General features: G+C 49.4%; 1 protein-coding gene across 2 annotated transcripts in view; it reads right to left on the reverse strand.

Annotated features, from left to right (window-relative positions):
- Window positions 1–16,624, reverse strand: part of RALGAPA2 (Ral GTPase activating protein catalytic subunit alpha 2) — a 685,399-nt gene that overhangs the window by 469,329 nt on the left and 199,446 nt on the right. For both annotated transcript variants that reach the window (XM_082251348.1, XM_082251349.1), the window contains exon 15: window positions 6,822–7,059. In XM_082251348.1, coding sequence (XP_082107474.1) covers window positions 6,822–7,059 — 238 coding nt within the window. The remainder of the gene's footprint in view (window positions 1–6,821; window positions 7,060–16,624) is intronic.

Consider the following 16,624-nt stretch of genomic DNA (forward strand, 5'->3'; position numbering starts at 1 on the left):
AGGCCAGCACCGGGGGCCAGGACCTTGACGCCACAAACTGAAAGCGCTCCTCCGCCACCGCAAAGTAGAAGAATCGCTGATGTCCCTCGAATATGGGGACGTGCAGATACGTATCATCTTTGATATCGATGGAGGCCAGAAAATCCCCTGATTCAAAGACGCCACCACCGACCGAATGCACTCCATTTGAAACTTCTGCACCCACACAAAGCGGTTCAGAGCTGAGCTCCAGGATTGGACACACCTTGCCCTCATTTCTGGGCACCGTGAACAGGTTTGAATAGAAACCTTGAGAGCGTTGCTGCGGGGGAACCGGCACAATCACTCCTTGAGCCAGGAGACCCTGCACAGCCTCCCTGAGATCTTTCAAACGCTCTGGGGACAGGTGAAGATTTGATTGAAAAAGCCTGTCCCCCGTCCGGGACCAAAATTCGATCTTGTACCCGGAACAAATCAGTTCGCAAACCCATTTGTCTTGGAACGAAGGAGTCCAGGGTTCCTGAAAGAAGCGCAAACGTCCCCCCACCCCAAAAACGGGTAAGGGCGCCCCTTCATGCTGAAGAGGACTTGTCCACGGAACCAGGCTGACTGGCCTTGAGTTTGCCCCAGTGCTTCTTAGTCCCTCCAAAAGCTCTGAACGGCTTACCTTTTTCTTCCGTCCCGGAGGCAAGAAAAAAACGCCTATGAGCAGTAAAGGAAGGTCCTCGCTTAGCACGGGGTGTTTTACCTCTGGAGGATTGAGGAAGAAGAGTACTCTTCCCACTAGTCAGACCCTTGATCAACTCATCCAGTGAGTCGCCAAACAAACGCTCTCCCAGAAAAGGGAGATTTGTCAGGGCTTTCTTGGAAGCCTGGTCAGCCGACCAGCTCTTCAGCCAAACCACGTGCCAGAGGGCAATCCCCACAGCCGAAACTCTGGCACCAGGGGAGCCGCATTCACGGTTGCATTACACAAGAACACCAGGGCCTTAGCCATCTGGTCCAAAAGTTCCATCAGCTCCGGGGGAACTATGTCAGGGTCCAAGTTCACTTTCAGAACCTTAATACATTCCGTAACCATCTGTGATAACCAAAACAGACACAAAAAACGGTTTTAGAATAGAACCTGCCAACACGTGAAGATGGCGGGAAAGGGATTCCACCCACCTGTCCACCGGATCCATAAAAACCAGGGAATCCTCCACAGGCACAATAGTAGATTTGTTCAACCTGGAGACGGGGTGGTCCACCTTAGGCGGCACCGTCCAATGGTTGGAATACAGTCTCAGCAAAAGCATTACGGCCTTTAAAGTGCTTAGGCACTACTAGCACTGGCTTGATGCGCCGCCATTGAAAACCTTGCCCGGCTTTTGGGTCTTGCGGGAGCCAAAAGACACCCGTGTCCCTGCCGGTGTGGGCTCACCTGCCAATTTTAAAGTTGCCCTTACTGTAGCAATCAGGGCTTCCACCAGAGTGCGTTCCCGCGCTGCAGCTGAAGAAGACAGGTCCTCCTCACCATCCGATTGCGAGGACAGCGACCGTGGCGACCATATCAGCCTCTGAATCAGAGGACTCTACCAAAGATGGAGAAGGCAGCAGTCATTTTCAGCTAGTAACCTTTTTCATCACAAAATCAACTTTTGTCACCAGGCTTTCCAGAGCCGCTGAAATCACGGTCAGCGGCTGCGATCCAGACGGCCCGGGTGTCACACTGAGCGGATCTGAGGGTGAATTTACAGCCTTGGACTCCATAATGAACGTAACAGAAAAAATATATATATATACTGTCACTTTAAGAAGTGCCGATCGCAGCGGTCTGCGGAGTCCCCCTTAAATATACATTGACAGCAGAATGTGCAGGGATATGCCCACAAAGACCCCAGTACTGTACCACCTCCAGTGAAAAATCTCCTGAATCAGACTGTGCAGCAGGAAAAAGAATCACAGGAAGTGACCTCGGCCTGGATGTGAAAGGTCACACTGCCTGTGTAGGTCAATAGGACTACACAAAAATGGATGCCAATGCAATTAAATAGGAATCACAGGGAAAATGGTTGCCCCCTACAAGTCAATGGGACAAAAAAAATTATACATTGCCCACACTTAAGATGGCAGCGTCCACAGCATGCCATGCGGCCAAGGACCCCCAAACTGAAGGCCTCAAGGATCTAAAACAAGACCCAACAAGAAAAAAGGTACGATTGCCACTCCCCTCAGGACGCCAGGCGCCCCTGTTACATAGCCCCCTGTGGGGATGGGAGAGGGACATAGGGCACAGGGCCGGGTACCTGACAGGCCAGGGGGATCTTTTAGGAAGTCCAGGTCCTATTATCCCCAGGAGAGGGCCCACATCCCCCCAAGATCACCAAAGGGCAAGGGGGGTCACATTTACTCACCATACCATGGACTGGGTGGGCTCTGCTCCGGGCAGACCGCCTCTCACCCAAAGTGAGGGTGCTGCCAGCCGAGGGGTACACTGCGACTCAGGGCATTCCACGTCGTTGCGTTCCGGCAAGACTTCCACTCGCAGGCTTGTTTCCATCCGGAAAGGGGCACCGTCGTGGTGAGACCTAGTGCAGGACTATAACCAGGCCAGGCTGGGGAGACCTTAAGGATCTAGATTATCTAGTGCAAAACCCCAACCGGCATTGCTTGCAGATCACCAGGAGAATCCCCCTGAACACTAGCTAGCAAAGTGAGTAAAGAATAACTAACAATAGAGTTTTTGTAAGAACTTACCATAAAACTCCTTTCTCTGAGTCCTCCGACAGTCGCAGCCTCTCATTAAGCCTTCACGAGTGGGTAACGGCGCCCTCTACATAAGCAAGATAGGCAGTTTGATAGGTTAATAAAAAACTTGCTACACTTAGATACACCTCCAGGGGGCCTTCCCTCAGCCATTATCCTGACAGAGTTACTACTGTCCTTCAGTTTGTAGCAGGCAGTACCGGAAGGCAACAACCCCAAAATCCAAAGAAAGAGGGGCGGGGGCTGCGACTGTCAGAGGACTCAGAGAAAAGAGTTTTACGGTAAGTTCTTACAAAAATTCTATTTTCTCTTACGTCCTCCGACAGTCGCAGCCTCTCATTAAGCCTTCATGAGTGGGACGTTCCAAAGCAGTGCAGGTGTGAGGGGTGGGAAGTCGCAACCTACCAAAAAGGCAACATATTACCAGGCCAGAAAAAAGAACTAAGCCAACAGGACAACAAAAGCTCAACAGGAGCTAACCCAGAATAAGAAATATACCCCATCAGGAAGAGACCGGAAAAAAAACACGTCTCTTCAAACAACCGCCGCACTCAAAACCTTGCGGCCAAAGGAAGCATCCGAGGATGCCATCACATCAAGTTTGTAAAATCTTGTGAAAGTGTGCACAGACGACCAGGTCGCCGCTTTGCACACCTGAGCCACAGAAGCCTGATGGCGAAACGCCCAAGAGGCACTGACAGCTCTTGTAGAATGTGCCCTAACAGGGAAAGGAGAAACCTGACCCTTGATTGAATAGGCCTGAACAATCGTCTGTCTGATCCATTTAGAAATGGTTGCCGCGGACACAGCCGAACCCTTCCGAGGTCCCTCAGGAAGGACAAACAGGGAATCAGACTCCCGAAAAGACTCCATGGGGGACAGGTAAACCCTGACCGCCTGGAAAACATCCAAGGAATGTAAGGCAAATTCCTTGAGAGCTTGAGTTTCGCACAAAGCGAAGGTAAGACAACATCTTCGTTGAGGTGGATAGCAGATACCACTTTGGGAAGAAAAGATGGATTGGGTCTCAAGACCACTTGTTTCTATGAACAACCAGATAAGGTGAACGGCAAGACAGAGCCGCCAACTCAGACACTCTGTGAGCAGAGGTGACCGCCACCAGAAAGGCAACTTTCTTTCCGAGCCTTCAATAAGGTAGGAATGATAGCACTCGGGAGACCCTTGTCTCTCAAGACTTGGCTTTCAATAGCCACGCCGTCAAAGGCCGCGTCACACAGACATCATGGCCTGGGTCACTTGATCCACCATGTCAAGGGCAGCCGGAGAGGGCGACTCCGCCACCAAGGTGCGCCGAAGCAACCTGGACCATGCCATGACAGCTTGAAAGACCATCACCGAAGCAAACACAGGTTTGAGCAGGGAGCCCGCCACCAAATACATGTGGCGGGAAAGCGTCTCCACACGGCTATCTGCCGGATCCTTGAACACCGGGAAGTCCTCCACGGGCATCAAGGTGGATTTATTCAACCTAGAAACAGTGTGGTCCACCTTAGGTGACACCGTCCAACAATTGTCTACAGGATCCGCAAAGGGATAACGGTATTTAAAACGCTTAGGCACCACCAGCATATGCTTGATGCAACGCCATTGGTCATTTACAGCTTCGTGAAACTCCTCGGAGCAGGGGAAAACCTGACCCGACTTCTGGGCTTTGTGGAACCCAAAGGCAACCCGCTTACCTGACTGGGAGGGGTCATCGTCAAGATTTAAAATCTCCTTAACGGAGCTAATACGTGCATCCACTGCGGCGCGTTCTCGCGCCGCCGTTGAGGAAGACTCCTCCTCCCCATCTGAATGTGAGGACTGGGACCACTCAGGGGGGACGTTGTCCGTGGCAACCAAATCAGGCTCAGAGTCAGAAGACTGAGAGGGCATCGGCCGTTTTTTAGAAGTGCGTTCAGACATCAGCAGATCCAGTTTGGATGCCAAAGTCGCAAGAGCAGAAGATAATGAGGCCATGGAAGAGGATTCAGGGGTTCCTGAAGCACCAACCAGGTCTGCGGGGAATTTGCCAACCATGGGACCCTGGCCCTTTAAAACGGCGGTTCCCGCGGTCCCACACCGCAAAACTGCACCGCCCGTGGAGACCCCTCAAAAACAGCTATAGCCACAAGAAGAAACAGGTTTTGCAGAAAAATTCCCGAAAAAACTGTTAAAATCACCCCCCCCAGTATAACAGCGTACTTGGTAACCGCTCACACGCTGCTGCAGTGAATAGAAAAGAAAAGAGGAAGTGACCTCACGCACTAGAGGCCTATGCCCGCCCTGAGCCACAGAATCATGGTGCCTGATAGAAACCCATGGGAGGAAGCACTGGCAAAATGGCCGCCGCCCTTACTAGGCGGTCGCCCACAGCAAAGATGTCGCCCGAACCAGCACCAAAACGATAAGCTAAAATGGCTGCTGCCCACACAAAGAGGCCTAAACAGCCTGCCCTCACCCAAAAGGGCGGTCGTGCGAACGGCGCCAAATAAAGTAAAAAACACATGAGCTGGCCACCACAGGGAATCCCAGAGAGTACCCCGGGATGCAGCAAGCCCCCACAACCCCCCAGCCATAGCGGTGTTCACCGCAGAGCGCCCCCAGCAGGGGCAGGGAGGAAGGGGGGGCCGCACCAAACGGCCAGGAAGGGGATACCACAGAAGCCACCTTGTACTGCCATCCCCTAGGAGTGGGCCCACAGAACACCCCCACAGATAATAGTCCCAGGGACACAGGGGTAATATCACTCACCAGCCCAGAGAACGCGGGCATCGCTCTGATACGGAACACCTCCCACCCTGAGTGGGGATGCCGTCAGCCAGGAAGGATGCTAGCAACATATGGACGTTCCGGAGTTGAGATATCCCGGCGAAGACGGATCTCCGCAGGCTCGTCCCAAGGGGCACTGTCATTGCGAGTCCAGGGCACACCAATGACCTGCGAGGCTCGTTGGCAGGCTGGGACTCCATAAGGATCTATATTATCCAGTGCAAGGCCCAGCTCTGCTGTCTCTTGTAGTCCTCCAGGAATTCCCCTGACTTACTAGCGATAGTGAGTGAAGAGAAGAAATAAAAAAGCTATTTTCAAAGAAAAAAAACAGTTTTCAAAAAAAAGAAAAACATAGGTCCCAGCTGGGAAGACCTAGCCTACTGATGCTAGGCAGCATAAAACTGAAGGACAGTAGTAACTGTGTCAGGATAATGGCTGAGGGACACCCCCTGGAGGTGTGTCTTAAGTGTAGAGAGTTTTTTATTAACCTTTCAAACAGCCAAGCTTGCTCCTGCAGAGGGCGCCATTACCCACTCGTGAAGGCTTAATGAGAGGCTACGACTGTCGGAGGACGTAAGAGAAACAACATTTTCTGAAATAATAAAAAACTCAGACTCAAGTCCCAGCAGGAAACCTAGGTCCTACTCCTTCTCTAGGCAGAAACTAACTGGTTTGCTGGAGCAGAGGGTGTGTGGGTTATGCCTGTGGGGACAGCCCTGTAGGCGTGGAGATTTAATTTTTTCCTGCCTAGAAATACTCCTGCAGGGGGCAGCATAACCCAATGGCTAATGAAGATGGGGGCTGCGCCTGTCTAATGGACGATAGAGAAATAAACTTTTTTTGCAGAAAAAAATGTGCATTCGAAAAAAAATGTTTGCAGAAGCCTGCAAAGGATTGCACCCTGTGATCAGTGGATGCCAGGCTTCTGTAAACTCTTGTTTAAGCTCCCTGGCCGTACCTCTGTCTGGGCTTTGAAATACTGAGCTGCAAGTGTGGTGATCACAGCGGTGGAAGATGAGACTTGTACATTTATTCACAGACCACTGCAAATGAATAATGAGGCTGTGTAGATAAAACCCCACACACTGTCAATCGGGAGAGGAGAGGGCTGCTTTTCTCAAAGGAAGGATACTTAGCAACATGTTATGTTAAAACTTAAATACGGGTGTAACATGTTGCTAGGGATGGAACTAGCCTTTAAGCCTCCTCCTCAAATTTTTTGGCACATAGTTCTACTGTACATTTGCCCATGTGATGGGATTTTGCATTTTGATTTATGATTTTTTTTATATGATATAAGAGACTTATGTGAACTGGCATACCTTTGCCCCTCTGTTTCTTCTCCTTTTGCTCACTGAGCTTGTCCAGAGGTAAGTTGCCCATGTCCAGTCCATAGACCATTCTGGCAAGGACAGCAGTAAGAGAGTCCATGATTTTGGACCACTCATTTATAAGTTCCTCCCAGTCGGTGAGTGAAGACAAGACAGTCAGCAGCTCATCCCACAGCTCTCGGGATATGAAAACACTCAGGTTGGCTCTGATCCATGCTACAATTAGTGTCTGTGAAGGAGAAATACATTTTATTTCACAAATCTTACCCCAATCAGTCGATTACCTGCCACATACTACCCTGTATGGTAAACATCTGAATTCTACAAAAGTTTGCAGGTTTATTGCACAGAACGCAGAGCAATCCATAAATCCTCTAGACTTTAAGTATAGCATTTTTTTAGTGACTGCATTTCAAGTTATTACTCTAACATTCACCTTTTTTTTTTTTTTTTTTTTTCATCTTTCACAGGTTATAAAGCTTGCATTACATTTTGTGATTGGAAGAATAGCCACCAGAAGGAGCTCTCTGTGGTTATGTGCAATTAACTCCTTATCTGAACAGCTAAGGCCCCGTTCATACTTGAGCGTTTGGTAGCTTTTAGCTCAAAAACACTCAACAAGCAAACAGCTATTATATTCAATAGCCCTTGTTCACATCTGAGCGTCTTGTCGCTCAGCAAAGTACATGAGCTTCTTTTCAGGTAGAATTATGCATTTTTTTTGCCACAGAAACTTTAAAGAAAAAGCCGGAAAAGCGTGACATGAGCTTCTTTCAAGCGTTTTTTCAAACCTTTTGTTGCATGTTTTCTGATCAAACAGCAGCTCTCGGCCTCTTTGCAGGAGCACTCCACACCTTTCAGTTGAAAAGCGCCTGAAAAAAGCTGCAAAAATGTGCAATTCTGCTCCAAAAAACACGTGAAAAACCATTTGAAAATGTGACGTGTAGGTGTGAATGTAGCCTACGATATTAACCATTTATGCAGTACATTGTTTTCAATGTACTGCATCGGCTTGCATTGTGAGCAGGAGCAGTACAACACAACCACTGCAAGACTGCAAAGCTGCTGGCAGAGCTTGCATGTGTAAAGCCCAAAAGAGGAAGGACTTACTGTAAAATACTATTAAAAGTCAATTAATAGACACAGGATGAAGTAATTCAGGTATATATGCTGCTTCCTTTAGGAAATTGGACATTGTAAAAATTTTATTTTCGTACTTACCGTAAAAAACATTTATCTGAGTTAATTGACGGACACAGCGCTCCATAAATCATAACTACTGGGTTATATTGCCTTGTCCAGGAGTAGGACTAGGCAGAACAAAAAACACCTGGCTACGCCCATGGGCCATCCTCAGCTTGGTAGATCACCCTCCTCTCTGCTCTAGGTAATCAGTTTAGTAGCAAGCAGTATTAGAAGCATCAGGACTCCATATAGAGGTGGGTGCGGTGTCCATCGATGAACTCAGAGAAAGGGATTTTACGGTAAGTACAAAAATCCCATTCTCTCTTTCGTTCATCGACGGACACAGCGCTCCATAAATCATAACTCCTGGGACGTCCAAAAGCAGTGGCAAAAGGAAAAATGAGGGGTGGGGAAAATAACCCAAGGCTAAACATAAGTGCCCTTAACCAGGACACAGGAGCCTTAACCGGGTCACAGGAAACCCATCTGAAAAAAATAAAAGTTTAAAGAAAAACACCCTCAAGAGCCCCTCTCAAACAGCAGCCTGCAAAGCTTTGCGGCCAAAAGAAGCACCCGCAAATGCCTAAGTATCTACCTTATAGTATTTTGTGAAAGTATGCACCGATGACCTTGCAAACTTGGGATATTGATGCCTGATGATGGAAGGCCCAAGAAGCACTCAGCGCCAGAGTAGAATGCGTCATGATAGGGAAAGGTGGAACCTGACCTTTAATGGAATAGGTCACCGTCTGTCTGATCCATCTGGAGATGGTAGCCGAAGAAGCGGCCAGCCCTTTTCTTGGTCCGTCTGTAACCACAAAAGTCTGACCTATGAAAGGACTAAGTAGCTGCCAGATGCACCAGAATCGCACAAATCACATCTAAGGTATACAAAGCAAATTCCTTGGGATGAGCCGGCTTGGGACACAAGGAAGGCAACACAATGTCCTCATTCAAAAAGAAGTCAGGGACAACTTTGGGCAGGAATTATGGACAGGGACGAAGAACCACTTTATCCCTATGGACCACCAAATAAAGACAGCGACAGGATAATGCCGCCAATTTCGATACCCTGTGGGCTGAGTTAACAGCCACCAAGAATGTCACCTTCTGGGATAATGGATAACGTAGACAAGGGAATCTCCCAAATATTCTTAAATGGAGGTTTCTGGAGAACCGAAAGTACTACATTTAAATCCCATTGCGGCAAAAGAGACCGCACAGGTGGAGCCACATGTCGAAACCCCCTGAATGAAGGTATAAACTAAAGAGTGCCTGGCTAGGAGCTGCTGAAAGAAGATTTCCAAGGCAGACACCTGGCCCTTGATGGTACTCAAGGCCAACTTCTGAACAACACCCCGTTGAAGAAAATTTAAGATCCGAGCCACAGAAAAGGATCAGGGATGAGCGCCAACCAATGGAAATGTACACTTTCCACACACGATGGTATATCTTACTAGAAGACGACTTCCTCGCATTCACCATAATAGGGATCACTGATCCAGACAAACCTCTGTATCTCAGTACCTGGCTTTCAATAGCGAAGCCATTAAAACCAGCGACTGTAAAGCAGAATGATAGATTAGCCCTTGAGACAACTGGTCTTCACTGTGAGGAAGCCCCCAAGGGACGTTTACGGCCACCAGGATGACTGGAAGATCCTCGCTCTTGATTCCTCGCAGGAACTGTCGAAGAAGCCTGAGCCAAGTATGATAATGGCCTTATCGTGGTCCTTGGACGCCTGTGGCGTCAGTCAAAGGACCTTGTGATCTCGTTACGAACTTCGGTATCCTCCTGTAGAGCCAAACCTGCTAAAGGAGCTGCATGTAGGTCTGTGCAAACAGAACTGACTTGAAGGTGGATACCACCAGACTCAGAACATGGATGCAAATCGGGAGAGAGAACTGTCTGTGTGACAGCAGCCGGTGAATCACGGCCAGTGGTTCCTGAAATTTGTCCAGAGGAAGGACCACCCTGGTCAGAATTAAAATCAGGCCTAGGTAAATCAATTCCCTGGACAGGGATTGGGGGGGGGGGGCCTTAGGTAGTTAGGACATCAGCTGAACCTTTGCAGGAATTAAATCCGCACAAGGAGACTCAGGACCTAAAAAATCTGAAAAAGACAAGCTTTGCCCCCCTTTCTGGGTACTCCCAAAATCAACATTTTACGGATCTCCTTGACTCTCACAAAAGAAGTCCATGGGGCTGGAAACCAGCGAAGATGTTCCCCCACCCCAATAATGGGTGAGGGCAGACCTTCATGCTAAAGGGGTCTTGTCTGCTGGTCCAGAGAAGCTAGCTCCAGGCTTACCAGACCAAGGTTGCTTGGAACCTCCCGGGAAAGATTTAAGAGGTCTATTTCCCCTATGCTCCATCCCAGAAGCACAAAATAATTTTCTATGGGCTAAGAAGGAGGGCCCTCGTCTGCAACGAGGCTCCTTCCTTTTCATTTTCTGTGGCAGGAAGGTACTCTTCCCTCCCCCGTGATACCCTTAACAATGTCATCCAGGGTAGCCCCATAAAGGCGATCGCCTTGAAAGTGCAGATTAATGAAAACATTGAAACAGAAAAAGTTTGGACAGCACAGGATCTGTATCCAAAGCTGCATCACAAATAAACTGCAGCTCATGGACCAACTGGTCCACTAAATCAACATAAGCAGCGGGGATCTGCTCACTCCCCAGGCACTAGCGCAAATGTTTGGCCCATTCAGTTAGGGTCTGAGACACCAGGGCTGAGTCAAAGACTGGCCGCAATTCTGAACCAGCCATAGTAAACATGCTGCGTGCCACAGCCTCCGCTTTCCTTTCAGCCAGGTCCTTAAAGGATGGGGATTCCTCTACTGGAATCATGGTTGCTTTATTCAACCTGAAAACAGGAGGGTCCACCACTGGTGAACTAGTCTACTTTTTTAAAAGTGACTCTTCAAAAAAGGTAAGGTACAGCAAAAAGTTTGGGGACCACAAAGGGTAATTTTGGTTGTCTCCATTCCTCCATGAAAACCTGTCACAATAAGGAAACAGCTTTGGAGTATGAGGCGACTTATGCATACCAAACGACACAGCCACATCCTTGGCTACATCAGCCGCATCCTCCATTTTTAAAGTCTCACACACTGCAGTGATAAGCGAGTCAACCAGCGCTTTTTCATTCACTGCTGCGACCATGGAGGAATCATCCTTACTACCTGGTGGATCTAGGGGTGTGATATCAAGTCCCCTTGGACGGGCCGCGTCCACGGCGGCATCAGGCTCAGAATCTGATGGGACAGACTGAGCAGGGGGAGGCGGTCGATGCTTCCTCCTGGGCTTTTGCGCACACGCCACTTTCACCCGGGACAGTAAGGACTGCAGAACCCCCGACAGTGCAACCATGGGACGCTGGGGTTCCTGAGGGACCTGCCACCTCCATGAGGGGGTCAGTGGGGGAGATGTGACCCTGAGGCTGTATGAGGAAAGGAAGACCTTGCAGTAGAAAAACAATCTTTTGGCACCACTAAAGGATCCCCTCAAGGCTCAGGGTACCTATCAGCAGAGAGAGATAACAGGGACCCCAAAGGACTCACACTACCGACCAGAGGAGCGCCAGGGATGCCACTCCTGTTCGTATGTCCCGGGTACAGGAAGAGGAAACTGAGGAGGAAGAGGAGGAGCTTCGGCATCCCCACAAGGCTTCGGTCATCTCCAGCGTCTCCCGGACTAAGGGAAAATGACCCCTGTCACATCATCAGGCTACAAAAACATGGCCACCAACCAGAGACCAGCCAGACTAAGGGAAAATGGCCACCATCAGCTATAAAGGCTGATGCATGCTGCCAGGATCTTCCCTGCGCCCTTTGCAAGGGGTACAGATGAAAGGTGGGCAACACAGCAAAAGAAATAAAAGACAGAGGCATGCTGGGAGTAGGAGGGGTTATACTCAGCTTTCTTAACACCTTTGTTTTGCCAGTGTCTAATCCCTTAAAGGCAGCAGCATAACTCAATGTACCTGATTTAATTTTAGTACTGTAATGTACAACTGAGAAATATGGCTACCCTTAAAGCGGAGTTCCAGGCACGAAAAGGTTTTTTCAATAGACATACCCCCGGGACAGTCAGGGCTAGTACATTCCACAATGGCTAGCCTCTGATCTGTCCCGGGTCGCACTTACCTGCAAGAAGAAATACTCACTTATAAAATTTCTTCTCCAGCGTTGCCATTTCTCTTGTGGGCAGCTGAAGCCGGCGCAATCCTCTTCCGCGTCCTCTTCCGTGTCTTCTTCTCCCAGAATGCGCCTGCACCGGCCCCTCTCGTCACTTCCGGTGCGGCGCCGCATTCCTCCACAGCTTCTGGGCATGCCCAGAAGCTGTTTAGCAGGGAATGCGGCGTCGCCCCGGAAGTGACGAGCGGGGCCGGTGCCGTCGCATTGATTCCTGGAAGCGATGACGTTCAGCTCCCAGGAATTATCGCAAAGGAGGAAGTGACGGCGGAGCCGCGGCACAGAGGGAGGAAGTGAAGAAGAGGTGAGTATTTTCTATCTACAATTACAAGGTGGGTAAAAAAAAAAATATATACCTAACTATCCAATTCCTTTTCAGGTGAAGAAGATCCAGCGTATGGGCACAAAATCGATTAGGTCGATTTTGTGCCCGGAACTCCGCTTTAAGGATACATGTAGGTAGAAAAATGGATTTTTGTAAGAACTTACCGTAAAATCCTTTTCTCTTAAGCTCATTGACAGACGTAGTCTTCTTGATTCTCAAGAGCTGGGTTATGTTGTCTCCGCAGGAGTAGGACTAGGCAGAATGACAAAACGTTCTGGCTCCACCTTAGGGGCAGTCCCTGAGGGTATATCCTCCCTCTCTCTGCTACAGGGAATCAGTTCTGTTTAAAGCAGTACAGAGAATTTAACCCAACCCAACTCAATGATAGAGGGGCGGGTACTACGTCTGTCAATGAGCTTAAGAGAAAAGGATTTTACGGTAAGTTCTTACAAAAATCCATTTTTCTCTATCGCTCATTGACAGACGTAGTCTTCTTGATTCTCAAGAGCTGGGACATCCAGAAGCAGTGCCACAAATGAGGGGTGGGATTGACAAAATCAAATCCAATCTAGAAGGCCCAACCGGTGCCAAACTAGAAGTTTTAAAGGCTCATTATAAACAAAGAATGAGACTAAAGAAAAATTTTCCAACGGAAAAAACCCTCGAGGTAGACCGCTGGTCTCCTCAAATTGCGGCCTGCAAAACCTTGCGGCTAAACGAGGCATCAGATGATGCCATTACATCAACTTTATAATGTTTAGTAAAGGTATGCACCGACGACCAGGTAGCCGCCTTGCACACCTGGACCACTGACGCCTGATGGCGAAAGGCCCAAGACGCACTAAGTGCCCGAGTGGAGTGCGCCTTAACAGGGAACGGGGGCTCCCGACCCTTAATAGAATAAGCCTGTACTACCGTCTGTCTGATCCATCTGGAAATGGTCGCGGCAGATGCAGGCAACCCCTTTTTGGGTCCATCTGGGATCACAAAAAGTGAATCCGTCTTGCGAAACGAGTCTGTCGTTTTCAAGTATACCCTGATCGCCCGGACCACATCCAAGGAGTGTAACGCAAACTCCCGAGGATGACTGGGCTAGGACACAGGGAAGGTAATACAATTTCTTCATTCAGATGAAATTCTGAAACCACTTTTGGTAGGAAGGATGGATTCGGACGAAGAACCACCTTATCTCTATGAACCACCAGATATGGTGAACGACAAGATAATGCGGCCAGTTCTGACACCCTGCGTGCAGAAGTAATAGCCACCAAGAAGGCCACCTTCTGGGACAACGTGGGTAGAGGAATCTCCCTAATATCTTCAAAGGGAGGTTTCTGAAGAACCGACAACACTAAATTAAGATCCCAGGGGGGTAACGGCGCGTGCACTGGCGGAGCCAGATGTCGCACCCCCTGGATGAAATTCCGCACCAAGGAATGAGTAGCCAAAGGCTTCTGAAAGAAGATGGCTAATGCTGAGACCTGACCCTTGATAGTACTCAAGGCCAGTTTCTGCTCAACCCCTTGTTGCAGAAAAGCCAATATTCGACTAATCGAATAAGACCGAGGACGGAACCCCAAAGGTTCACACCATGCAATGTAGGACTTCCATGTGCGATGATAAATCTTTCTGGAAGTCGCTTTCCTTGCTTCAACTAGAGTAGGAATAACTGAAGCTGACAAACCTTTGTCCTTCAGCACCTGGGTCTCAATAGCCAGGCCGTTAAAGCCAGCGATCGTAAAGCAGGATGGAAGATCGGTCCCTGAGACAGTAGATCCTCCCTGAGAGGAAGTCTCCACGGGACGTCCGCCACCAGTCTGACCATGTCGGCGTACCAAGCTCGACGAGGCCAGTCCGGAGCTACCAGGATTACTGGGATTCCTTCCTCCTCTATTCTGCGAAGAAGTCTTGGCAGTAACGCGAGAGGAGGGAAGGCATATATTAGCTGGTATTGCCCCCACGGGGCGATCAGTGCGTCTGCGGTTTCTGCTAGAGGATCGCGGGAGCGAGCCACGAATCTCTGAACTTTCCTGTTGAATCGTGATGCCAACAGATCCACATCCGGGGTGCCCCACCGTAGGCACAACTGGTGGAAAACGTCTGGATGGAGGGACCATTCCCCCTGATCCAGGGTCTGACGGCTGAGATAATCTGCCTGCCAATTCTCCACCCCCGGAATGAACACCGCAGAGATTGCTGGAACAAATCGTTCCGCCCAGCGAAGAATGCAAGGCACTTCTTTGGCCGCTCGGGCACTCTTGGTGCCCCCCTGGTGATTGACATAAGCCACGGCCGTGGCATTGTCCGACTGGATCCGAACCGAGCTGCCCTGGAGCTGCTCGGTCCAGTGAATCAGACAAAGTCTGATCGTTCTCAGTTCCAATACATTTATCGGTAACCTGGATTCTTCCGGGGACCAAAGTCCCTGGACAGATAACTGACCGAGAATTCCTCCCCATCCGGATAGACTGGCATCCGTGGTCACTGTCGTCCAATATATTGGCAGAAATGACTTTCCCTGGCTGAGCATCGGAGACCGAAGCCACCATACCAGAGACTCTCTGGTCTGTTTGCTCAATCGGATCTGATTGTCCAGGGATTCCGGATTCCGATTCCATCTGAGAAGAATCTCTTGCTGAAGAATTCGGGTATGGGACTGGGCAAATGGGACTGCTTCGAACGAAGCCACCATCAACCCCAGAACCCTCATGCAAGTCCGAAGGGAAGACCAGCTGTTGGACAGTAACAGCTGGACTGCAGATTGAATCTTTCGGAGTTTCCCTACCGGAAGAAAAACTCTTGTCCTGACTGTGTCTAGAATTAGACCCAGATATTCGAGCCTCTGGGTGGGAACCAGAAATGACTTTTGCTGGTTCACCAGCCACCCGAATTCCTGTAAAGAAATCATAGTAATTTCTATGTTTTGTAGCAAGGTCTGAGGAAACTCTGCATGAAGCAGAAGATCGTCTAGGTAACCTAGAATCGATATACCTCTTTGGCGCAGAAGTGCCAACATTGGGGCCAACACCTTTGTGAAGACCCGCGGAGCCGTGGCGAGACCGAAAGGTAACGCCACAAACTGATAGTGGTTCTCCTCTACGGAAAAGCGTAGAAAACGCTGATGTCCTGCGAAAATGGGAATGTGAAGATAGGCGTCCTTGATGTCTATGGACGCTAGGACATCCCCTGGATGCAGGAAGGCTGCTACCGTGCGAATGGACTCCATTCTGAATCTTCTTATGTTGACGAAAGAATTGAGTGCTCTTAAGTCCAGAATTGGACGCACTTTGCCCTCTTTCCTGGGTATTGTAAATAGGTTTGAATAAAACCCTTGAAACCGTTCTGTCCAAGGAACGTGGACTACCACTCCTTGTTGTAGTAGATCTGTGACTGCTCTCCGCAGATCTTCTAAACGATCTGAGGATAGTCGGGTATTGGAAGGGAAGAATCGCGCCGGTGGGAGAGATCGAAACTCGATCTTGTACCCTGACCTTATGACTTCGCAAACCCATTTGTCCGGGATTCTGGAAAGCCATGGATCCGGGAACCGGCGAAGACGTCCCCCCACCCCAGTTATGGGTGGGGGCGCACCTTCAGGCTTTGGATGGTTTATCTTCAGGTCTGGAGGGGGCGGGCTCTTGCTTGCCCGACCAACGACCCCTGACGCCTCCTGCAGGAGCTTTGGAGGACTTTGTTTTTTCACCCGCTGGACGAAAAAACCTCTTGTGAGCAGAAAAAGAAGGCCCTCGTCTTAGACGAGTTCCTCTACCTTTAAAATTTTGCGGTAAAAAGGTGCTTTTCCCACCGGTGAGATCCTTAATGATCTCATCTAAGTTGGCTCCAAATAGACGCTCTCCTGAAAAGGGGATATTAGCCAATGCTTTTTTGGAACCTTGGTCGGCTAACCAACCTTTTAGCCACAGTGTACGCCTGAGAACCACTGCTGAGACTGATGCTCGCGCCATTAATGGAGTGGCGTCTAACGCCGCATCACATACAAACTGTAACCCCTGTATCATTTGTTCCAACAAATCTGATACCGCCTGAGGGACTTCTTCTAAGTCCCGGCGTAACCACTTGGTCCAT

Source organism: Pelophylax lessonae (genome assembly GCF_965119305.1).
Source record: "Pelophylax lessonae genome assembly, chromosome: 3".
Taxonomy (NCBI): domain Eukaryota; kingdom Metazoa; phylum Chordata; class Amphibia; order Anura; family Ranidae; genus Pelophylax; species Pelophylax lessonae.